General features: G+C 32.8%; 1 protein-coding gene across 2 annotated transcripts; it reads left to right on the forward strand.

Annotated features, from left to right (window-relative positions):
* The first annotated feature begins 10804 nt into the window (after positions 1 to 10804).
* On the forward strand, positions 10805 to 21262 carry LOC128214769 (uncharacterized). Of its 2 annotated transcripts, none has more exons than XM_052921408.1 (7): positions 10805 to 10886; positions 17285 to 17349; positions 17965 to 18117; positions 18337 to 18426; positions 19703 to 19856; positions 20129 to 20179; positions 20427 to 21262. In XM_052921408.1, the coding sequence occupies exons 2-7, from the start codon at positions 17290 to 17292 to the stop codon at positions 20483 to 20485; spliced, it is 567 nt and encodes a 188-aa protein (XP_052777368.1). In that variant the 5' UTR covers positions 10805 to 10886; positions 17285 to 17289; the 3' UTR covers positions 20486 to 21262. The 2 variants fall into 2 exon arrangements, with proteins under 2 accessions (XP_052777368.1, XP_052777369.1); XM_052921409.1 differs by lacking the exon at positions 10805 to 10886 and adding an exon at positions 15226 to 15367.
* Positions 21263 to 24818: the final 3556 nt, after the last annotated feature.

Genomic DNA, 24818 nt, shown 5'->3' on the forward strand with positions numbered 1-24818 from the left:
AGAAACTAAATATTTTAGTCCAAATGTTACATTTTAATAATCTTTGAGTTTGAATTATTACATGACTGACTGACCTTTGATACATCTTCTTTTGTTAAGGCTAAACAACGGAAAAACTAAATGTTGCCAGGGCATGCGCTTCATGTGAATAGGCTCTTCACGAGGTTATGGTCGTACACCAAGAAAAGTGGCGATTTTTTGTTAGAAATGGTGCTTCAAATGCAATTTTTGTAGCTTTTTTTTAAGAGAAGCGCATTTGCTCTCTTTGATATGTGGCATGGGCACTATGAAGAGCACAGTAAGTGTATTACTGTGTTTTGATAGGGATTTTATCTACCAGTTTCGGATATTCAGTGCTGGGAGCTCACGGAAAACCGCAATTTGCTTTACCACTGATTGTTTATTTAGATTATTATTTCCTTGGAATACTTACTATTAAACTAATTTGAAATGTTAAGATGCCATAAATATCAGGACGTATGATGTCTAGTTTTATATTTTTCATGTTTAAATTACTTTTTTATTCAAAATACCATGTCAGTTTGATTAGAGAGCGTGCTAAAGCGTAATAATTTGTCCTGGTTTACATTGTGTGCGTTTTTATTTTGGTGCACTAAATTGCACATATTTTCCTGTGCGCATTGATCGATAAGCTTTGCATTTAACTATTCGGGGACTGTGCATTAGGATTTCATAGCGTGAGGCCACATTTTTGGTTCGTGTATTAAATGCGTTAAAAGTTATCCAAATAGTTGGAATTAATGACTATGATTATTATCAAACTTTGTTTAAATCGGATGTTGGTATATTATTTAATTTTTAGTAAATGTGGGAACTATTAATATATATTTTTTAAATATTTTTGAATGACTTAATTGACGTTACTATAAATTATTGATTGATCTTTCAAGTTATTGTGTTTTGTTATTTGAGTAGTATAATAAGAGAACATCCATGATACTAAAATAATTAAAGTATATGTTATGATATAATTTATGTTGTAAAGGAATTTTAAGAGATTTAATTTTTAATTTTATAAGTTAGAATAAGTGAGAGTCCGTTTTGTCTATATTGATGTATATTACTTAAAACAATAATCATATTTACTTCATATGTTTTGAAATGTTCATATTAAACAAATATATTGTCGGTGTATTTAATTACGAGACCCATTAAAAAACTGTAGCTTTCTTATCACACGTTTGATGTCCTCAAATACTATTAGGTGAGAATATAAACTAAGGCATTCTTTTAAAGAAACTGCGTTTTGTTTTAAGACAACATGCATTGACTTATTGGTGTTTTGATGGGGGTTTTAATAATTAAATGGTAATACGGAGCACATGGTTTTTTTTTTTTTAATGTAAATGGTCTAGTGATTAAACATATATACAGCTACCAAACGTTGTGGTGAAATGCTATTAAATGATTAATGTACAGTTTCTGAGTATGCCTTGAATGACCCTTGTTATACCTTCAAAGGACTGGATACAGCTCACGTCTGGAGAAACATTAGCTGATCATGTACTTCATGTACAGTATTTTATCAAGGTATGCCGTTCTATAACACTTCCTTATTCTAAACAGTGTTGTTTGTGCATAGCGGCATTTTTGTACGTTCCCAATGGACCGATTGTTCAGAGCTAAGGTTAACTACGTTGTTAAGGTTATCTTTGTTAAGATTTGAATCAATTTTTTCAGCTGTACTTTATATTTACATGTATTTATGTGATCACATCATCAAATATTTCGATGTCGTTAATAACGTAGTTAACTTTAACAAAGTTCTTAACAATGGTCCAAGTGTAACTATTTCTGAATGTTTTTAAGCATATGGTTGCATTTGTCGTTCACTGTATCATTTTGAACAAATTAACAAACAGTTGCATTCATCGTTCACTGTATATTTTTTATTAAGCGGTTTGTAAGATATGTAAGTGTGTTCTTATCTTCTGTGGCCATTCACTAACATCATTATATATTTGTTTTGCTGCCCACAATGCAAATGTATTAAGATTCTTTTTCGAACATTTCCAATTCATATATCGAAATTTTCGAACCATTGTGAAATGGATCATAAGTATCTTCCATGGCCGAGAGTGTAAGATAGCTTCATCCCAACACGAGGGTAGGGTGTTTTGCGGAAACGAGGTTTATCGAGTTTCTTCAGAACATCCTGCGCGAGGGTTGGGATGAACCGTTACACGAGCGGCTATGGTAGATGCATTTTCTTCAACCTCAGTTAAACAAAATAAAGTGAAATAGTATTTTTTCGTTGGAACTCTTTTGCGCGTAGTGAAAATAATGTGCGTTTATATATGTGATAATTCGTGGTTGTCATGGATATGCGCGCAGTGACTTGGATTATGTTATAGTCAAATAGTTCTTGAAATAGTAGTGAGTAGGGTACACCATTATTTCTTGAATGGAGCGTGAAAACTGTTTTTATGGTGCCATTTGAAGCGAGAAATGTTTAATTAGCATTCTAAATATTGCCACAAGACATGGTTTCCATAATGTTACAGACGACAATGCGTGTATTTGTGTGATTACAATGAAAGAGATCCATACGGGTACTTGTTTATCTTTGCTCGTGGGCAAGATAAGATTTTCTACCATGGTCGATTTTTGGGATCTACTTATCTGAGGTGGAAGAAAACTGTCTGTTTTGTCAGAGGGTGCGATCACGAGGAACATAAACATTAAAATAAAGTTAATCTTTATCTTCCTTCTTTGTTTTCTTTACTGTATTGTTCGCTGAAGGCACGATATAATTATTATTTTCTTAAGTTTTGCTGAAGGCAGATGGGCGATAGTGATGGAAAGATTGGTGTGTATTTCTTTACAAATGCTGTCAAAATATATTTCCTGTTGTCTCGCCTGGTTTGGGTTTTTGTTTTTAAAAGAATAAAATGCCCATTCATCACTCGTATCTAGGAACAGGCCAGTTACAACTAAGATGCCCCAGTAGCCCCGTTTATGCACAGACATTCAATTTTAAATCATATGGCGGCAATTTTGTGTTCTACACTCAGATTTTTTATCGAAAACTCCTTGGATGTATACCGGTACATCAGTTAAAGAAGTTCGTATTTCTTTTAATTATATCATTAATCAAATGAAGTGTTTTAGCTTGTATTTATTGATCTAAGTTTAAATTAATTGCCAGTGAAGTGTATAATTGCAAACACAATTAAGATTACCAAGAGTGAAGTCATTAGGTCTAACTGCTAAATTAAATTATTACTCGATCTGCTTGCAGCGGACTTAAACATACCGATTACTGAGTATGTAAACCGTCCAAATACATCCAAGGTTGTTTTCGATAAAAATGGCCGAGGAGTTCCCGATGGTTGTTCTAATGTTTCACTGTAAACTTTAATTCAACCATATTTATCACGAGCACAAGTGTAATATTAAATTTCACTCATTATAGATTCAGTTAAAGATTCAGTTTATTGGCAATATCAGCAAAAAAAATGCATTTCACCAAACACACAAATTATGAAAAATACACAATTCTACACATAAAAAAGACCAATATTTAAAGCAATATATTACATAAAATCACAAACAACGACAGCAAGAGTATCAGTACGCTTTGTCAAAGCATTTAATAAACAATTTGATAAAAATACAAAAACTATTTATATACTTGTTTAAAATTGTTTGTCACGTCACATAATCATTTACACATAGAAACATTAATATGTTTAGGTTACTTTTTGATTTTCTCCTTTCCCTCTCTTTCCTTTAAAGTTTTGTTACATGTTGTAAGACTTTTGTTTAATTCTATGATCATATGCTTAGAGATTGACAGACTTTTTAAAAATGTAATCATTTTACACATGCAAGTTCATCGCTTGAGTGTATCCATTAATATACAACTAAAATGACTTTATTTGAATAAAACAACAGCACTTATGTTGAAGAGTCCATATAAGCCAGCGTAGGAAATATTGCTAACCACGGATAGTCGAACACATGTTATGTTTGGTTTTCTGCTATTTGGCCTGTCTCTGCACTTTTCAATGAATTATGTTATAAATTGGCTACAATTTGTTTAATTGTCTCGTTATTACAACATTATCAAATTTTAAAACATTCAGAAATACACTATGGGGTATACGTGCAAGATAAAGCCTAACATATGCAGCCGAGACAACAGGAAGAAAAATAACGATATTCATAACATTCCGATTTTGTCCAAAACAAGTACACCGCAGTTGTCCCGAAGCAGACACAAACCTTATTCCATTGTTGCGTTATCATCCTAAACCCTTAATTAGTTTCCTTCTTCTGGTGTCATCTTAACAAATGAGAAAACATGTAAAATAGGTGTTTTTCAATGATTTGGTTCAACCTAGTTTTCAGGTATTCGTAACTACTTTTAAATGAGAACATTTTTCTGATGCACACATAGATTTACACTGTGTGTTTTGTGTGTGTGGATGGATGATACAGCGGTACAGCAGGTACCAGATATGGCCAAGGCGCTGTTACGACTGCTTCCAGAGTTCTACACAGTATTGCTACAAACGTTAATTTGATGCTGTTGTACACAACGAATAACAAGATCTCTAGAATTATACCTTAGATTATGAATAAAATAAGTAAATTCCATGAGTATATGCTATACTCTACGTAATTGGCGAAAATAAATGAAAGAAATATAGTACGTACTCTTCTATGTTACTGATATCTTAAATTATAATATTATACCTTTCATAAACGTGTCCCTTCTTTATATTTACATGTCGGTCAGTCCGTATAACACTGTATTTTGATAAAAAAATCCGGGTTTATGACGTCAGCTGTTCATATCAAAGGTTTAGCCGGTCCGGACCCTGCCTTAAAATGTAATGTGGACCGCGCTGACGTCATACAACACAACTGGTAAGTGCGGCTTGCTATTTTCACAACGGCGAAAATCTGTTGCAAGTAAACCTTATTAGCTTTATTCAAAAAGATAATCGCATTTAAAATTATTGAATGGTAAAATAAATTGTTCGGTAAAATGTAAAACATATTTACACACCACTTCGAGCCATATGGCTTATAAGGACCGGTCGGTCAGCCCGCGAGGCATTAGCCGAGGTCCATATACACTTTCGGTGGCTGACAGGCCGGTCCTTATAAGGTCATATGACACTCTGTTGAGTGTTATGTTTTCTAAATAGGTTTTATAGGACTAACCATAGAAATAGTCAAATTGACAAAATAGGACTAAAAATGTAACAATAGGAATCATGAACCATGGGAATGTGCAACCATGACCCTTATATACTACGCAGTGATCTCCCATTACCAGCAGACAATGAACATAAACAGCTGGATTTCATTTTATCAACCTTTTTGCACTTAAAACGCAATTAAAGGTCTATTATATAAAGCTTTTAATTTTTTATATTTTTTTCATTTCATACGAGAGATAAAAATAACTTTTTGAACGACGACACGTGATTTGATCATCATGATATGCGAGACGGGGTGAAATGGTGTGAACAAAAAAAGTTGAGGACCTGAAACATGTTTATTGTTTCATTCCATAACTTCTATTCAATGAAAGGTTTTGTTTCTGGCAGAACTTAACTAAATGAAATGATAGCATGTTTTTAACATTAAACATCTCCAATAAAGATAGTTTTTACAGTTATAGACCCCGAATACTGAATCTGATTTGTTTTATTTACACTTCTGACCTTTCAAATACATGTAGTTTATTCAATAAATGACAACCAGTAGTTTTTGGTCATTATAATTCATCCGCTGTTCTTTTTTTTTTGTTATGTTGATTAACTTCTAATTTTAGAAACATAATTGCATTAGTTAAAGTTTATTGAAAAAAATGATTATAAAATGTTTAACCTGAAAGTGAAATCTTGGAGATTTATTTCTCCACAATTCGGCGTACGTAGGGCACTCAAAACTGTGTGGGAGGTACCCTATGGTGTAATCGAAAAGGGGTATGCAAACTAGGCGGTATTTAAAAATCTAAATTAAAATCACAATACATCTCTGGAATTAGGCATAAAGGAAACAGAAAAAAACGGCTATTTCAGCAAGTATAGTTTTCATTGGACACGAGTATAATAATCCTCTATGTAATGTCCATGTATGAATGCAAAATCAGTTTCAAAAGTCTACTTAACATGTGCACACATCTATAATATCTATCAGATTACACACGTATTTATAATTAATGATTTATGTGTCGAAAGTAATATATATTCGTTTGTGTTCACATCATGTTTCTTCAAAACAGCATTTGAAACACCCCATTTTGGCGGGTTCAAATTACATGAGCCTGCTACCAATGAGTTAAAACCAACAAAAATCGCCGGATTTGATACGATCTTTTCTCGTCCTTGCGACCTCAAATAAAAGTTTATTTTGGAAATTAGGGTTTATGTGTCGCTAGGTCCTTGAACTTACAAACAATGTCACGTTTAAGTTGATTTAAATTCCTTATTTTCACCGGAGTGACGAAGTATTATTTGACAACTTTTATTTCAAAATAGTTTTCAAACAGATCCTAAAGACTGTGACCTGCGTAATATAACCAACTATAGATGAACTACTGTAAATGAAAAGAATCGAAACAGGACAGAAATGACTTGACGAGGAGGAAATTAAACGGTAAAACTAAGTCAGAAAAACGAATTTGCAAAAACATAAACAAAATGTTTATCACGTTTTGCTGTAACATTGACATTTTTGAAATACCAACAATTACGTTTGGAGCCACCCTTCTTTGTTTCCCAGTTGTTTGTTGACAGTTCCTTTGTTTCAATCTTCGTTTTACTTTAGCTAATGGATGTAACTCATGCACTCTGACGATTTTACGACAAAGCGCAACTCAGCTTTTGTTCACACTTCGCAACTCGGTAAGCACATAGTGTCTCTAAATACTATATACATTTAAACAATCTAATAAATCGGAGTCTTACATAATATTTATTTATAATATCTATGCATGCTATTAATGTCAATTTTCAAAAAAAATGCAAGTGAACAAAAAAATGTTTATTATTAAACTGCTGCTTGATTTTGTTAAGGCACACTGTTTATAATGGAAATCAATGTAAGTGCGCGATAAGATTAGCCTTATTCTACATGCTCATCAAAGACTTTAATTAGATAATAAAAGACAGCCTATTATTAAATAGATAACTATTATATTCAGAAATATTAAAGATAATATATAGGTAATGTTATGATAGGACGCTTTTCTCGTGACCCGTATCACGTCGAGTTCAATGTGTAAAAACGTACCCGTCAAGACAGCAGGTCGAGACGGCTACGTGTTCATTCACCGAACGTAATATAACTATCGGAATATTCCATTTATTATTTGCCTTACTATTTATTTCATATTTTTCGGTTTTAATTTGATTAAAATTTACCGGTTTCTCACAAATGTTACAATATGGAATGACTAACGCGTATGAATATGTTACGTACTTTTGTGTATTGAAGTGAATGGAAGTTACTCCAGCAAAATAAGTCAGAAGTTACAGAAATCACTTTATTGAGCAAAACAAGAAGAAAATGTTTTATATATCAGCAAAATAAACAAATTGCTGATACGAAAACAATTATTGAATGTCACAGCACAAAAAACACACACAAACATAACCTGTTATTTTACGAGTATATACAAATTGTCATTTCATGAAGACAGTTACGCGGCCATTCTAACAAAAGTGAATTTTCGAAGGAGTTTTGACGATCATTAAATGCAGAACTGAGGGAAGTTTGTGAGTCAATCGCTATTACTGTCGATGAAGCGAATTCGCCTTCTTTTTGTATTGGCGTACTGCTCATTTTTATGATAATGTTTCAATTTAAGATCATAGAATGGCAAAGTACTAATTGTATAGATAGATCGGAAGTGTTCTCTGCTTCGTGCTCATCTTCATATTCCTTTGAATACCACGTTCCTGAATACTTACAAAGTACTAGATGACGTTGTTTATTTTAAGTATCTAAATTTTGATAGGTTTATAAATGTTATTTTATGTAACTAAAATTTGACATGTTTTACTAGCTTTTTTAGTCACGCTATTTTGAGCAACGCAAAAGCAGTTCATAGACTACACTAGGTACTAGCATGATACGGAATCAGAAAACGGCAGTATGGTGATACGGATTTTTCAATACGGCATTCTGTAATTTCATTGTGGATATAGAAAAGGAAATCGACAGGCATATAATAAAACTAGAGACGACTCCACTATATAAAAATAAAATAAAAATCGGTCAAAACTAGTGATACAATGAATTCGTTTAATTGTCATAGCTATCAGAATACAGAAAAAAAAGTAATCGGTGGACTGTAATTTAACACAAGTAAAATAATCAAGTATTATCCCTAATTAGAGGCACACGGTAAGGGACAAACGGGGAACACAAAAAGTATAACCACCAGCACATATCCTCACCAGCCGATATTTAAGTTTACCTTCTCAGAGGTAAGCAGGGAAACCGATGCGAGCACATGCGCTGGATGCTCATGGGTACGTGATATTTCAGGATGAAGATGATAAGGGAAATGTGAGCATTGTGGAAAATGTTGATAATTTAATTGAAACAGTCCAGTTGTTCATTTACTTTTACCTGAATATGAGCTTTATCCTTGTCATGATTTTATTTAGGGAAACATCACGTCTACTTTTCTATATAGTACATGGAACAGCCCGGTCAACCAAATAACTTGCTAATGATAGCACTAACTCAATGTTCAGAATTTTGTTTAGTGGCCACATCACAGTAGTGTCTGTTCGGGTATATTAATGTCTGATTGTGCCAATTGGCTGCATCATACTTTGACACAGGCGTGACGTGACGCCAACACGACTTTAGTTGTGTATATAAAAATAAATGGCATGAATAGAAGCGTCTGCAATTACCAGTCAAATCCAGACGACAGAGTTAGATACAAGAGATTCAGTTGCAATAGAGCCATCTTGGTTCATTAACATGCTCAGTGGAAAGCGATGTGTTTACACGGGATACATCTTTCCAAATACAGAGTGATGTTTTGTCATACTTGAAAAACACAGACACTAAAATTAATAATGTAAGTTGTAATACATTCTTATTCCTACTAACCACTGTGCATGAGCACCACACTAGTAATGACATACTAATTCCAGTGAACTCGTGTTTTACTCACCGTTCCAAGCCGATTATCCAACCAATCATTTATTGTAAAAGCTTCTTTGATGCATTCTTTGCCCGTTTGTGGTTATTGTACGTATGTGTGTAAGTTGTTTGTGCCATTACTTTTGACCTTAAGCATAATTGATATCCCTTATTACTATATGTTTTGCTCAAGAATGTTTTTAGTTGCTATGGCAGGATGTTATGAAAAGTGATTGTTGCTATGGAAAGAAGGCGATTTGAAGAAAGTTGGCCAAGATTCACCATACATAGCTACATAGTGAATATGTCAGCTTTGGGCACTGCTTTTTTGGTCGAAAAGATTCTTAAATACTTGCCTTTAATGCATGCAAGTCTGAAAGTAACCAAAGTGCAGGTCCAACATTGAGAGCCAGGAGTATGATTTGCACACTTTTGGTAGAGAAAGACTAGGAAATGCTAAATGTCATATAACTTAGCTCAATACCTTGCAGAGGGTCACATACGGATTCTGCATGACTTGTTTCATATAGTCACATTATGAAAACTGGGTTCGCCTCATGGCAGCCAGGAAATAGGTCTCCAAAAGAAAATTTCACAAAAATATATATTTTGCAATCGGTGAACGATTTTTTTGTAGTTGTCAAGTTTTTGAAGATTTTGGCCCATCACAATAAATTGCATGTATAATTTGAAAACTTTGACATGTAAATTCTATGCATGGTGAACTTTTTTAACATTTAGAATGATCATAAATACAAACATGATCGTTAACACTATGAACTACGATAAATAGTGTTTGCAATGTTACAGAATAATTTAACATTTAACTAGAATCTAGCGAATCGCAGTATGTGCTTTAAATAATTTTAATGGGGGAAAATTGCGGCTTCATTCTTTTTTAACAATAGCAACATTCAACATTCTTCAACATCTAAATTTATTTTATTTTCAAGTGTTTACAAATGTTTTGGTGAAATAGATTACATTGTGACCATATGTGCCTTCTATAAGACTCATGATTCATACTTACATAACGTTCAAGCTCATACATAAATAAAATATTTTGCAAATTTGCGGGGCAGAAAATGGCCGGGTACATTCTTTGTTTGAATGCATCTTACCTTTGAGGAGTAAGAACTGTTGCTACGGCTGAATTTATTCGTTCGCAGGCCATTTCGTACTTTGATTAAGTGTATTACTTTATATGAGTTATTTTACATGTACTAAGTTTGTCCGACCATATTTCCCAACCGAACAAAATATCTTATTTAGAATGATTAAAAACATATACATTTTTGTGTATTTTAAAACTCAAACTAACTAACTTTAAAATAAATAAAATGATACATGTAACGTGTGACCTCACTAGTGTCCTAAAAAGAGAGAACTAACTATATCACAACATTGACACAGAACTGAGATAAACATGTTTACTTTTTGTAAAGTCATTAATATCCTTAAACAGTTCCAATATATCAGTCGACCTCAAAAACATCACACAAAGCTTTTTTGATGAAGATAAAGTGGACGCTGATAAAATTCCGTTCTGAAGGACGAATTTTTGGACTCATTTTCTTCCTGTTTATCCAATTTTTGGATACATTTTGCGTAAAAAGAATTCTTATATTGAAAAAAAACAAAAAACACGAAAAGTGTATAAATAGAAACTGCCACCGCATAAGTGGACATAATCTTGCCATTCATTGACTGGACAACACGTGTATAGCTACTTGTATCAGGTACACATTTCATATATATTTATTTTTTATATTTTTTATACACTTTTATATCACATATATATTTATTGATTATTTTAGTTGGAATAATCAACAATAACTTTCATCATTCTTACAACAAAGTTATTATCAAAATTATATTTTATATTTTAAAAAATTGTCACGAAATAATTGCTTGTCGAAGAACCGGTACTAGAAAAAGCTATGAAATTCTTTGTAAGTGGCTTTTTGTCTGGTCCACATCTTCATATCTATTGACTTTCAAACCTTGGCTAAAAACAATTGTGCAGTTTCTGGTGTTCAGGGATACGTTTTGAAACACACTACTCGACGTGAACCACGTCTCTCAGAAGTATTCACTGTATAGAACCATGATGTGAACATACATTTGATATCAACATTTCGTATTATGTGTAACTGTGATGGATGGTATAACAACTGGTTAAGGTTTATTTTTGTCAAAGTAAACCAAAATGTTTATTGATTGGTCAATTGCTATCCAGTTATACCAACTAACCAATCAAATCGCTGTAATTAGCGATAACCGGTTGTCAACTTTACATTTGACTGCTAGGACATGATAAGTAATTCATGTAAATGCGAATTCATATGTTTAGAGAGGTAACTTCACAAAGGCTCATTTCTAGCATCTTAAAGACGCAAAATAAATAAGATAAAAAAATCTGATACTTATAATCTATGTTATAGTTAAATATAAGCCTTAAATTATAAAAATATATGCACAATGGATTTCTAGTACTTGATAAAAGATAGTCCTAGAATGGAAAACCAGCGATTCTAGCTATTTCGTTGCCATTCTGAAAAATCTATAGCATAAGTGATATTCAAAACACATATGTTGTATGTAAAACACTTAATGTAGGCAAACTAAGAACATTGAATTATGATGCGACAAATAAACAACAAAACAGTTCTCAAATCCATGTAAATTGGCAAGAATGACACATGTTTTACAATCGTTATCTAATTTTCATTAATCATGTCGTAATTATACATTTCATTTATTCTTTTATACAAACACCACAATGGTTTTAATATTGCGGAGATATTGTGGAGCCAAATAAATTAATGTGCGATCACGAATCTACCGCTTTTAGCAGTAAAAAGCAAAGTGTATTATTCGGATATTATGACATAATTATTGATTTAACTACTGCACTGCCTATTGAGTTTTCAAAAGGAACTGAAAAATGAATATTGTTATGATTTGTATTCGTATATCAGATTTCCAAAACAACATCTTGGTATATAGATATGGCCAATGAAACGCTCAAATATATGAATGTAAATCGCCGTTAGCCTAACGGATTATAAGTATCTTCCATGGCCGAGAGTGTAAGATAGGTTCATTCCGAGCGTAGGGCGTTTTGCGGAAACGAGGTTTATCGAGTTTCTGCAGAACATCCTGCGCGAGGGTTGGGATGAATCGTTACACGAGCGGCTATGGTAGATGCATTTTCTCCAACCTCAGTTAAACAAAATAAAGTGAAATAGTATTTTTTTCGTTGGAACTCTTTTGCGCGTAGTGAAAATAATGTGCGTATATATATATGTGATAATTCGTGGTTGTCATGGAACAGCCTGCGCGAGGGTCGGGATGAACCTATCTTACACGAGCGGCTATGGTAGATGCTTTTTCTCCAATCTCAGTTAAACAAAATTAAGTAAAAATGTATTTTTTTGCTAGAACTCTTTTGTGCCTAGTGAAAATAATTGCGTACGGATATGCGATAATTCTAGGTTGTCATGGATATTCGCGCAGTGATTCAGAGTATGTAAATGGTCTGATCGGTCTTTAAATAGTTCTAAGAAGAGTGAAGCATTATTTCTTTAAAGATGCGTGAAAACTGTTTTCTGGTGACATTTGAAGCGAGAAATAATTAACTAGCGTTCTAAATATTGCCACAAGACAAGGTTTCCATGATGCGCTACAGACGACAGTCTTCAACAACGGAGGTAATTACACTGTGGTGACCATTAAAAGAAGTTCCATCCGGGCATTTTATCTTCGCCCGTGGGCAAGATAAGAATTTCTAGAATGGTTAAATTAATGGATCTACTTATCTGAGGTGGGAGAAAAAGATCTATATCTTAACCATTAGCCTATTAGGTCAGTTTACATACAGTCTCAAGTCTGAGTCTAGACCCAAATGTTCAAGCACTTTTATTAAATAACAAAGACTAATCTGTAATTAATTCGTTTTATGAAAAAGATATAAGTGATTGTACAAGTTTAAATAGTTATACAATTCAGCAAATTTCACCATAATAACTCAACTAGAAGGAACATTGAGATTGTTCGTAATCATGGCCATTGATCTTTGGGAAATGCTGGGAACAGGGGTAACTTAGAAGGACTGAAGGCTTAATGCATGTGCCATGTTTAGTGGCTAGAACATAACTTGTGAGCATGGATATTCTACTTTTATCCGTTTGATTTTTTCGTCTCCACGTAAATTGTGTTTTTTGTTCATTTTAGAGCCTCCAAATATCACATAAGTCATTTCTTGAAATTAATGTCTTTAAATTTTTAACCGGAAATTTAAAGTAATTTGTTTTTGCGAATTTCATTTCTTCAGTGATGCTGGACTATTAAACTTTTCCTTCTCACTTTTGAATATTGATCAATTTCATAAAAGTTAATTGCTTCCCTCTATACAATGTATATTATTTTTCAATTAAAATGTTTTATTTTTTCGGGGTACTATGGGTTCTTATATTACAAAGTTACACTTAAACATGTAGTGTGTGCGGCAAAATGGGCTGGTATCAATGTTAGTGACTTTTTTATTATGTATTTTAGGCAAACAATGACTTTTATCTCCAAAAAGTCTTATCTTTTCAAAACGTACGGAAAATAAAGGTTTATGTCGGAATATCCATAAACGTACAATCATTTTAACATTTCAGTAGTTTTCAATAATTATACTTTATGTTCATCGCATGAACGAAGAATGTCACCTGCGTAATATGAGTGACAATAGATTTACTCTGTTGTAAATAAAAAAAAGATAGAAACAGGACAGAAATGACTTGTCGAGGATGACATTATTTATCGAAACATATTCACATAAACAACCATTTAAAAACATGACCAAATTTGTTGTGCTGTATTATTAATTTTTAGTTATACATTAACTTCGTAATAAACATTGGCTGGTAAAGGAACACCAGACATATATAAATGGTAAATATATGAGCTCTGGGCACTAGCACAGGAATTTTTGGGGAAGAGAATATTAAATATTTTCCTAATATACAGGTAAAACAAATGACCAACAAAGCACTGCCAACATTGAACCCGGCCAAGGAGCATGTTTAAACTAAGTTGGTAGAGCTTGGTAAAGAATCACTAGGCAATGCTACATACCAAATAAGTAAGCACTAGACCTTGCAATTTTGTAGGAAATATTTTAAAGATTCTCCTGATATAAGTCTTCATTAAACTAATCCCGTCCCCATGTATATTTGAATTAACTAACAATTACTTGAAAGAATTTATGAGAGGGTTACACAAGGATCTTTATTAATATTTTGAGCGGTGTCTGTAACGATTTTATTTATGCAGTCATATTATAAAAAAACAAGCTCCTCCAACTGACAGCAATGTTTTTTACAAACGAAAGTGTTTTGAAGAAATTTGGTCGAATATCTCCCATGGAACATTTAAAAAAAAATATTTTAAAGTAGTCCATATGGTGTAAACTAGCACCGTCAACACATGCAACATTTTTCACCATGATGATCGAAGTATCTTTTTTTTCAAATATTTGCTTATATGTTGGTGAAATAGATCATAAAATGAGCTTTTCTGAACTATCCCTTAAATTTGTCTAATATTTCCTTTGTAACTGTAAGGTACCTTTAAGGGGTTGGCATTTCATGTGACGTCTGTATCCGGTCGCAGAGTACGTAAATTATGTTAATTACTTTATAGGATTTGTTTTACTTCGATTCTGATTTTTGTCCGACCGTAGGACCTAACCGGGCTTTATTTAGAATGTTTAATAACACAATAATTAAACTAAAACGCACTTACTTTTAAACAAAATACATGTAACGTATGACATCACTAGTGCCCTAAAAGGTTGAACTGCGTTTGATTTATATAATTACCTTGACAAATAACTGACATAAACCTGTTTAACATTTGTAAAATCATCAATATTCATAAACAAGTTCAGTCGACCTCAAAAGCCTCACACAGAGCTTTTTGGGTGGAGATGAAATTGACGCTGGTAAAATTCCATTCTGAAGGAAGAAATTTTGGACTCATTAGTTTCCTGTTTTTCAAAAATTAGAGACATGTTTTGCAGAACGTATTATTATTTATTCAAAAGAATCCTTCTGTGGAAATAAAAACGAGCTCAAGAAAGAGTATAAATACGGGACTGCCACCGATTAAGTGGACACAATCTTGCCATTCATTGACTGGACAACACGTGTACAGCTACTTGTATCAGGTACACATTTATTTATTTATTTATTTATTTATTTATTTATTTATTTATTTATTTATTTATTTATTTATTTATTTATTTATTTATTTATTCATTCATTCATTCATTCATTCATTCATTTATTATTTATTTATTTATTTATTTATTTATTTATTTATTTATTTATTTATTTATTTATTTATTTATTTATTTATTTATTTATTTATTTGAATAATGAGCAATGATTTTAATCATGCTACAACACATTTATGATCAAAGTTATATTTCAGATTAAAAATCTGTTTCACTGTGATATTATCAGGCTTGGATTCTACGGATACGTTTTTTAAGACATATAACTTGACGTGAACAGAGTCTTATCATAGAATTCACTGTATAGTATCGCTATGTAAACATTCATTTGATATCATCATTTTGTATTGTATGTAACTGTTGTCAATGGTATAAAAATACTGTAACGTTTTTGGTTCGGTTAAAGCAATCCAAAATGCATAATGTTCAATTTCATTCAATTTTAGATTTCTCGTTTAATTAATTCCGTATTACATGGCAACTCATGTGAGATCATCTTTATACACAATATATTTAATTTCACCAAACACCGCAAACAACTGATAAAAACTAGGCTGAACAGGTGAAACCGGCGAATTTTTTGATACTTTGATGCCGTTTAGATGTAGGTAAATTATACACGCTGGTTAAGGATGCGACCACAACGAATAAACAACAAAACATATACCAAATTCATGAAAAATGGCAAGAATAAAAGTATTCAGTATTGTATTTTTTAAGGTATTTAATTTCAAACACGACAATGGCTTTTATTGTTTGGAGAAATGGTAGGGTCAAATATGAGCCGTTCTGAACCTACCGCTTTATTCTTTAGCTGTAAAAAGCAAAAGCATAAGAACAACCTGCTATTAGTGGAATTAAGCTGAACCAATTAAAATGTTGATTGTTGTAAGCATAGATTTAGAATAATTCATAAATGATTAATACTCGTACAATTTCATTATTCGGATATTATGGTATAGATATTTATATAATTATTGTACTGCCTATTTAAGTTTTCTAATGAAACTCAAGCATGCAAATCGTTATAGTTGCGTGATATCCTTGTGTCAGCATTTTACATCAACATCTGGATATGAAGACAAGGCCAATGAAACGCTTTTAGGTCAGATCTTTGATAAATGCTGGTAGGATGAATATGTTTAATGTACAGCGGCTAAAACATAACTAGCGAGCATAGATACATGGTATTAATCGAATTGTCGCTGTATCTAAATGTCAGACAGCCGTCTTTGAACAATAAAATCACATTGTTTTCGGTACTAAGTCGATATTTGACAATGAGGTATTAGCATTTTGATGATTTTCATTCTGAGCGCATAAATTAAATTTCTTTTCCAAATCGCGGTTGACTATTTAAGGACAGTATTCCATGATGCGACACATATATATTTAAATGTTGATAAACAATTATATTAGAAGAAACTGTTTATACACGGAACAACTGATTTGCTCGCAAATAACTTATAATCACATACAATCCTGCATCAGGAAATAAATGTGATTAAAATGTGGCCAAGATTCAATTTAGTTACCATGAGTTAACGTTAAGGTTTAAAGAGACCTATATCTGTGATAGCGCACATAACTAACATGAGTTAGTGTGTTATTGTGTTCGTCTTACTGAAACAATCAAACTCCTAATGTATATGACACAAGCTCGGAGATAATAAAAAAACATGACGACTATTAAAGGTTTTATTCAAATCGTCGCGTCAGTAAGGCAAATATATTTTACTTACCTTAATAAGAATTTATTCAATATTGTTTTCGGAATAAGTGTTTGAATATAAAAATGACTAAATATAAATCATATAAATGAATCAATAAGCACGGAATTATTTTCAGGCACGATGACTTCGACACTTTTTGTCCTCTTTGCACTTGCTGTCGCGGCTTCCGCGACAATAGAGGTAAGCTGAAATATTCAAATATAAGTCAATGAATGTTTAAACTCGATCTGTTGAATAAGCCGTTTTACTGGTGTTTTTTTTAAAGTGTCACTCTTATTTAAAATCAATAGAAACACATATATAACATACATAAATTTTGAGTGATAAAACTTAAACTACTTACTTAACAATGCACCTTTAGAAAATATTAATGACTGATACTAAGATTATGACCGTGTATTTACTAGCTGGAAACGCAAAAATATCAAAAGATTGGTGAATGCTAAAAGATTTACTCTGATCTACTATCATATCATATGGTGGAAATACCGTGTTTTCTGCACCTTTCTTTCAAATTCAACTGAGTATCCCCTTAACAACCATAGTTTTTGACATGTTCTTATCCTTTTTTGATATTATAACAATTGTATTAATTGTGGTAATTCTATTTGGGAGTAAGGATGCATCTTTAATTTATTTACTAAATTTTACTTTCTACTTGATTTAAATAGTGCAGGGGAGCTTAAGAACAAGAATAACACGAATAATATTGGTTCAAACTATTGAACCGATCGAACATAATTTGATCGATGATATAAATAAATACACATTGTAAATGATATATTTATATTGCAGGTGAACCACTTAGTACAGACGAATGACGCAGGCCATAAGATACAAATGGACGTGATTCGCGACGAGGACGCTAAACTCGTATTGTCTATCATCGGAGACGTCTCCCGATACAGAGGATCGAAACAGACTGTCAACTTTCATGACTACAACGTGGTAAAGTTATTTTTCATATATATAAATACCATTAAGACATTCCTTGCATACCAGATAGGAGTTTCTGAGTATTAAGTATGTAGTCGGGATATTGAAGATAATACTTTCAATTTCTAGAACTGAAGTAACAAAGAATGATGAATTATTTGGAGATGTATGAGTCGAGCCAGGACATCTGCTCTTTAAACGTCTTGATAAATTGTTTCCCCTTTTTAACAGGGCTATGGTGTTCTTAAGGATATCAACAGGAAAATTTGTATTCTAACGCGACCGTTGGTTCCGATGCTGCCATCATGGAAATACGAACAGGTTTGTATATTACGACACTTGAATCTGTTTCATGGTTCATTACCATTCATACGCGCCCTGTTCGTGTTTTTCCCCTTTTCTTTATAATAAATCCTACATCTGGGACTACAAGATCGATGCTACCATAAACCGTAAGGCTACCTTAGTGAAGTTTGTCACTAACTCGAAACCATCGTTAACTAAGGTTGTATCTTAAAAAACACTAATCTTAACGTGACTCCATCAAGCTAAGGTCTTAGCGTTCATTTGAATATAAGATTGCTTTGGTTAAGACCACATGCAATAATTACGTAACTTATTTGTTTTAGTAGTATGAATTAAGATATATTTTAGATTTGACTGGCATTTTTGCATGTATGTTGTGATTATAACTGAAATTGTCATACTTTATCAAATGAGTTGCTATTGAATGGAAACTATCAATTCTTTGTAGTACATTAAAATATGTTAAATTTATTATGCCATGAACACATGCATTTACTTTTTGTTCTCTATAATGTTACTGCGAATTGAATATGTCGCTTGCTTGGGTGTTATTTTTTTTATTGAAAGATGCGGAAATTATTTAACTAATCATGAGACTGATGATACAGCCATGTTTAACTTGATCAAGAAATCTTAGAACATGTAACATGTACATACACTATCCCACCATAACATATTTTCTGTATACTTTATAACCATAACACAAAATTGATGTGGTTATTTGTCAGAAACTGTCTGTGATGCAGAGTTACCACGTTCAGTAACGATAAAAAAATGTAAGAACGCATAAAAACTTGGTCAAGTTTTGACAATGCAAGAGACATAGCTCTGAAGAATAATGATATCTTGCTGTATGTCGATCATAGCATTCTCGGTCGAGATAGCGGACAAGTGTGCATTTGGTTAAACTTTGACAATTCAAGGGTCATGTGGTTACGATTGAATACAATCTTATTATTATGATTTATGTGTCGGATATATTAAATATTCGTGTAATTCATATATGAATTACTTGATTATTATAAGAGTATGAAAACCCTTATTTGGAATGTGAACGAACGGTTTGAGTTAGCGAAATAGTGACACTTTTGGGCCTTAATAAACCAACTTTAAAATATATTAAAAGTTTTGTACAACATATATCATTGTAAACTTGTTTGTATAAATGTCAGTTTGGGCAATAAAAACAGAAAGCAGAGAAAAACATTAGTAGGCACATGACTGTAAATGTACCGCAATTATTGTAAATCATATAATCGACTGGCTATTCTCTACGCTGACCTTTTTGTAGGGCACAACCGACGAAATTCATGTTCACAACATGCACTTCAATCACACAAAAATGTCAAATGAAGAAGTTTTGGAACTTGCTGGATCAAACATAGCCACTTTCTGCCACGATTATAATACTTATTATGCAGAGGCCACCCCAGCCGACAGGAGAGGTACGAAGTTTTAAACGTACTTATATTTGTCTTTCCGAACACATAAAAGTTGCAGTTGGACTCGAAGGTAATTTGCAAAATCTCGCTTTCCACATATACAGGCAGGCTCAGCCTACATTATAAGGGTGTAGATGTAAGACAAAGATTGTACGAATTTACAAGTAAAATTAAAAACTCAATCAAGTTTGTGAAAATATCATATTTCAACCCTCATTATTGATCTAACGATATTGTATCGTACGTTTGTTGATTATATGGTCACTCTGTTTTAGACACTGCAGATATGATTGGGGTAATGGGAACAGAAAGAAGCAGAGGTACAAGTAAGTATTTATAAATGTCATTTTTCATTTTCTCCAGACTGACTGTGCAAAAATAATGTAATTTATGAAGTTAGTCAATCATCTAGCTTTCAAAATAACACATACTGAAATTCAAATGAATATATTTATTTGAAACGACATCAAGTGATGTTGGTCATCATCTTTCTTTGTTCTTTCGAATTGACTCTGATAGCAAGCCTTCGTCGAACTATTTATTTACATTGTTTACAATTGTAACTATTTTCAGTGTGGTGCGTCTTCTCAAGTTGTATCTTTGGTGAAGGTGATTACGCACACTTAGGATAGAAAAGAAGAAGAACAAGAAGAAGAAGAAGAAAAAGAAGAAGAAGCAGATGAAAAAAAAAAAAAAAAAATGTTTGTTAAATTCAACTAATAAAATTACTATTGGAAAGGGCAGTGCACTTGAGTAACCTCAAATTAACAATAAATGTACTATTTAAAACATCACAAACATGTGTGTTCATTCGAATAGGTGAAAGAACGTTTTAGTTATATGTGTGGATTTAGAAATACTATATATGTTTATATATTTCATGAAACATCAGGAAAAACGTGTCTAATTGTAGTATGTATTGTGTCGACTCGTATTGTGAGGTTTCTGTATAGAAAACATGATACTTAAAAAATATTAATTTTTAATGCTACAAGAAGTAAGTTCAATAATTTTCAGAAATTCAGAGGACACCAAAAACATCGGCTTACATACGTTCTCTCGTAAGACATTCTAAAGGAAAATAAAACAATAAAAACAGAGTTGGAATTTAAATTCATATCTCGGTTTGTATGCAATTTATTCTGAATATTATTTAAATATAATTGGCAATTCCAAATAGCAAATAAAACAAACATGGACGTGCCTTTTAACACTTTTTTCCATTTTTGCTTGAATATCTCTCTCTCTCTTTGTTTGAATATATTAATCTTAAGATTTTAACACATTGATTTAACTAAACTCATAAATATAATAATAATAAATGTGTTTTACTTTAAATGCCCAAATATGTGTCCAATGTCATTTTGTATACTAACAGAATATATGCAATAAAAAACTTTAACATTGAATATGCTGAGCGTTTTCATTTATGGCCTTGTTTTAATTTCCGTGAAAAGTTTACAAACTCCGTGTGTTAGTTTCCATGTATTTGATTAACAATGCCACACATATAATAATGATCCCTTTCCTGCATAAATTGCAATATCAAACTATAAAGGCTTGTGTTTTCTATAGGTTGGGGTGGAGGCTTTTCCCCCAAAAGTCGCGGGCTCAGATGATCTCTCTAGATGGACCTGATTTCAACCAATGAAACAAACCGGAGGGTGATTCATATCAGTATAAAACTAAACATCTTTACAATGAAGCTTCATCAAAGTTGTATAGCATAAAATGTCCCTCTAGGTCTGTTACATAAATTACTGGGCCTTAACGGTAGAAAACGTGTATTGCTTTGTTAAGGAGCTTACACACGTATAACAAGGACATTCAGAGGTCATTTGCAATTGACGCTACGCCAGCGCTTGTTTTGTTTAGGTTGATTTGAACCGTGTGCATTTTCCTCATTCACAGACGGGCTTAAAAAGTATTTGTATAGCATAAATGGTAGTAGCAAAAAAAACCCATTTCGATTGCTCGTTTCCTCCGGATAGGCCTTTACAATGTTTTTATCCTCTTGAAATTTGAGATGGTAAATACTAAAAAGATTGTATTAACTCTATTATAGCATACGAAATTGAAATAACTTAAATCCAACCAACTTACTAAGGAAAGAGTTTAGATTTATATAATTGTATACTATATATCATATCTGCTAGGCTTTTATGTTAATTTAGATACGTACGTTATTATACAAAGAAATCATGCAAGTCGTGAGTATAAGCTTATCTTAACACGAACTATGAAGGGAAAAAGTCATTTAACGACCTCCCAATTGAGTTTGCATATCCCGGATTTCACAAACTCAAGTACCCTTTAATAACGTAAAAGGTATTTGCCTGGTTAATGAACAGATTATTTTAACAGATACAGCTTTTTGACAAATTTTTTTATCCTGTAATAGCATTTTTTACACACAAACTAAAATTTTCTTTTACGAGTCTGAGTCTCAAACGCAGACGTTTAGTCTAGATGCTCGTGAATACGGACAAAGACAAATATCTACTAATTCTGTACATTTAATGTCGCTGTCTCTTGAAAACGAGATCAGGTCAGGGAACATTAATTCACCATCTTGTTCGTCAACTTGACACATACAACACATAAATGGCAAACATTATTGAATCAAAAGCCAGGGCTGTCACATCTTGTATGGATATTTGATTTTGAAGATTTCAAAAACGCATGTGCAGAACAATGTTAAGAAATTGAAGTCCTAGAATGAGTTTTTTTTGTTACGTTGACCTACGCTGCAAGTAGACCGCGTAGTAATTTTAATTTAGCAGTAAATCTTAAGGACTTTACTCTTTGAGGAATTTAAAACGAAACAATTACCGTTGTATCAGCGGCTATCTTTCAATAAGTTTTATTGAAAAGCATGTGGTCAGGTAGAAATAAAAAAATCGCTAATAAAAAATATTACACACCACTGAGGTTAATGTGGCATTAAAAGGATCAGCCAGTCAGCATCCAAATGTCGTAATCGTAAAAGTCGAAATGCTTCAGACAACGGTTTATCACCTTAGCGGTCGTTATAATTTTGAGAGACAGGTCGGACCGGGCGTTAAAAGTTATGACGCCCTTTGCTCTATATTTCTATAAAAAAAACCAGATATTGACAGACTGATAAACATTTTCTCTCATTATCAATCCTCAAATTGGAGTGCATGATACCCCTAAGAAGCGTTTATCTACCTAAAGTTTAAAACAATGTTCTCTTTGTTGGAAGGAAATAAAATGTCTTTGTATTTTAAAGTACAAAGCTTGGAAATTATGTGAATGTCTGAAATGTGCCGGACTATTCGTTAGAATTTAAGTGTTCCTATTCACCGCCGAATATAATATTGAATGACTGCAGTTTTCATTAAAAATGGTATGAAAGTATGACAACTGTTGTGGTTTTAAAGTAGAGTGCCGCTTGATTTGATTAAATCAACCATCGGAAGTGTCATGGTGTAACTATAACACATGAAATATTTATATTCAATAACAGCTTGCACGAGTTCACGCATTAGAGATTCATACGCTACAATGCATCAATTGCTATGATTTATTATTTCTCCGCTGTGTAATACATTCATGCTATGTTTCTTGATAAAAACAATGAAGCTATTTGTCTATAGTGATTGATCGTTTCTAGCCATGTATTCGTCCCGCTGTGTTTTGGCTTTTTTGCAATGCAATAAATTCCTCCATTTACCCAAATATAATCATCTATACTACAAACGAAGAGTCTGCGGTCACGGCATATTCCAATTAATGAAGGACAGACTGATATATTCGGCGTGTTCCATGTATCATATACACGTTATATGTCATAATTTGTTTATTTCAGCCTGTTTATTGTTTTTATTCGCAAAAAAAGAAGAAGAAATACACCATTCGGAACTTCTCTGCCATTTTTCGTCGAGGACAACTACCGATGTATATGGACCGTTTCTTATGTCAGATATCTTTATATTTATCTACGCTGCAAGTATATCGAGTAGTGATTTCAATTTACTAGTTAAACTTTACTCTTAGGAATCTTGATTAATTAAGCAATCATTCACTTCATTGACGATCAATTTAAACACAGATATACAGCACATATGTTAATACTCTGAAATTAATCAAAACTATTACTCAAAAATTTAAGAACCACTTTACTGATGCACTGGCATACATCTGATGTTGTTTTCGATTAAAAACTGGCCAAGAATTTTCGAATATAAACTCGAGGACAAAAGAAACGCCTCAATTTAGTGTAACGTGAAATCAGAAACTTTGTTAAGTGTTTATTTTAATAGTTCCAATTTCATAGGAAGGAACATATCTAAGAGTACATACACCATTTATTCGATTTGTTTAAACAACAACGTTGGTTTATAAAAGACGTCGTAACGGAAGATGGTGTAAAGTTTTCTCATGAACTTTAATAATGAGTATGCTCTTTGGAGACACTATCTAACTCTGGACGGCATTGATCCACACAAACGTCTCACCACTTCCCGAGAAATAAGAGCCCATTCCTCTCTCAATGCTTTGGCAAGCTCATTACGTGTCCGTGGGGCTTGGTGACGTCGTCAGAAACGAAGTCTTAATTCATCCCAAACATGTTCAATAGGGTTTAAATCCGGTGACTTTGAGGACCATTTGAGTGTAATAAAATTATTTTTACGCAAGCAGTCCATTGTGATTCTTGCCGTGTGCGGACGGGCGTTGTCGTGCTGAAAGGTGAGACGTTGACGTCGCATAATTTGAATAACAACAGGCCGCAATACTTCGTGGTGGTCTGGAGGTCACATTTCCCTCAAGTATGATGAGTTCTGACCGAAAACTATAATTAATGGCAACCCACACCATTACACTCAACCGTCCGTATCGATCAGTTTTCAGAATGACGTTCCTGTTGAATCGTTCTCCACGCGACGATATACTCACGCTCGGCAATCAGTGTGGAACAAAGTAAAGCGTGATTCATCACTG

The sequence above is a fragment of the Mya arenaria genome, chromosome 13 (assembly GCF_026914265.1).
Source record: "Mya arenaria isolate MELC-2E11 chromosome 13, ASM2691426v1".
Taxonomy (NCBI): Eukaryota; Metazoa; Mollusca; class Bivalvia; order Myida; family Myidae; genus Mya; species Mya arenaria.

What these genes read in the sequence shown, in the direction of transcription:
- LOC128214769 (XM_052921408.1), top strand. Translation starts at nt 17,290, where the DNA reads ATGACTTCGACACTTTTTGTCCTCTTTGCACTTGCTGTCGCGGCTTCC. An exon ending in ACTTTCATGACTACAACGTG is followed by an intron (nt 18,118 to 18,336) that starts GTAAAGTTATTT and finishes CCTTTTTAACAG; the next exon opens with GGCTATGGTGTTCTTAAGGA. An exon ending in CACCCCAGCCGACAGGAGAG is followed by an intron (nt 19,857 to 20,128) that starts GTACGAAGTTTT and finishes ACTCTGTTTTAG; the next exon opens with ACACTGCAGATATGATTGGG.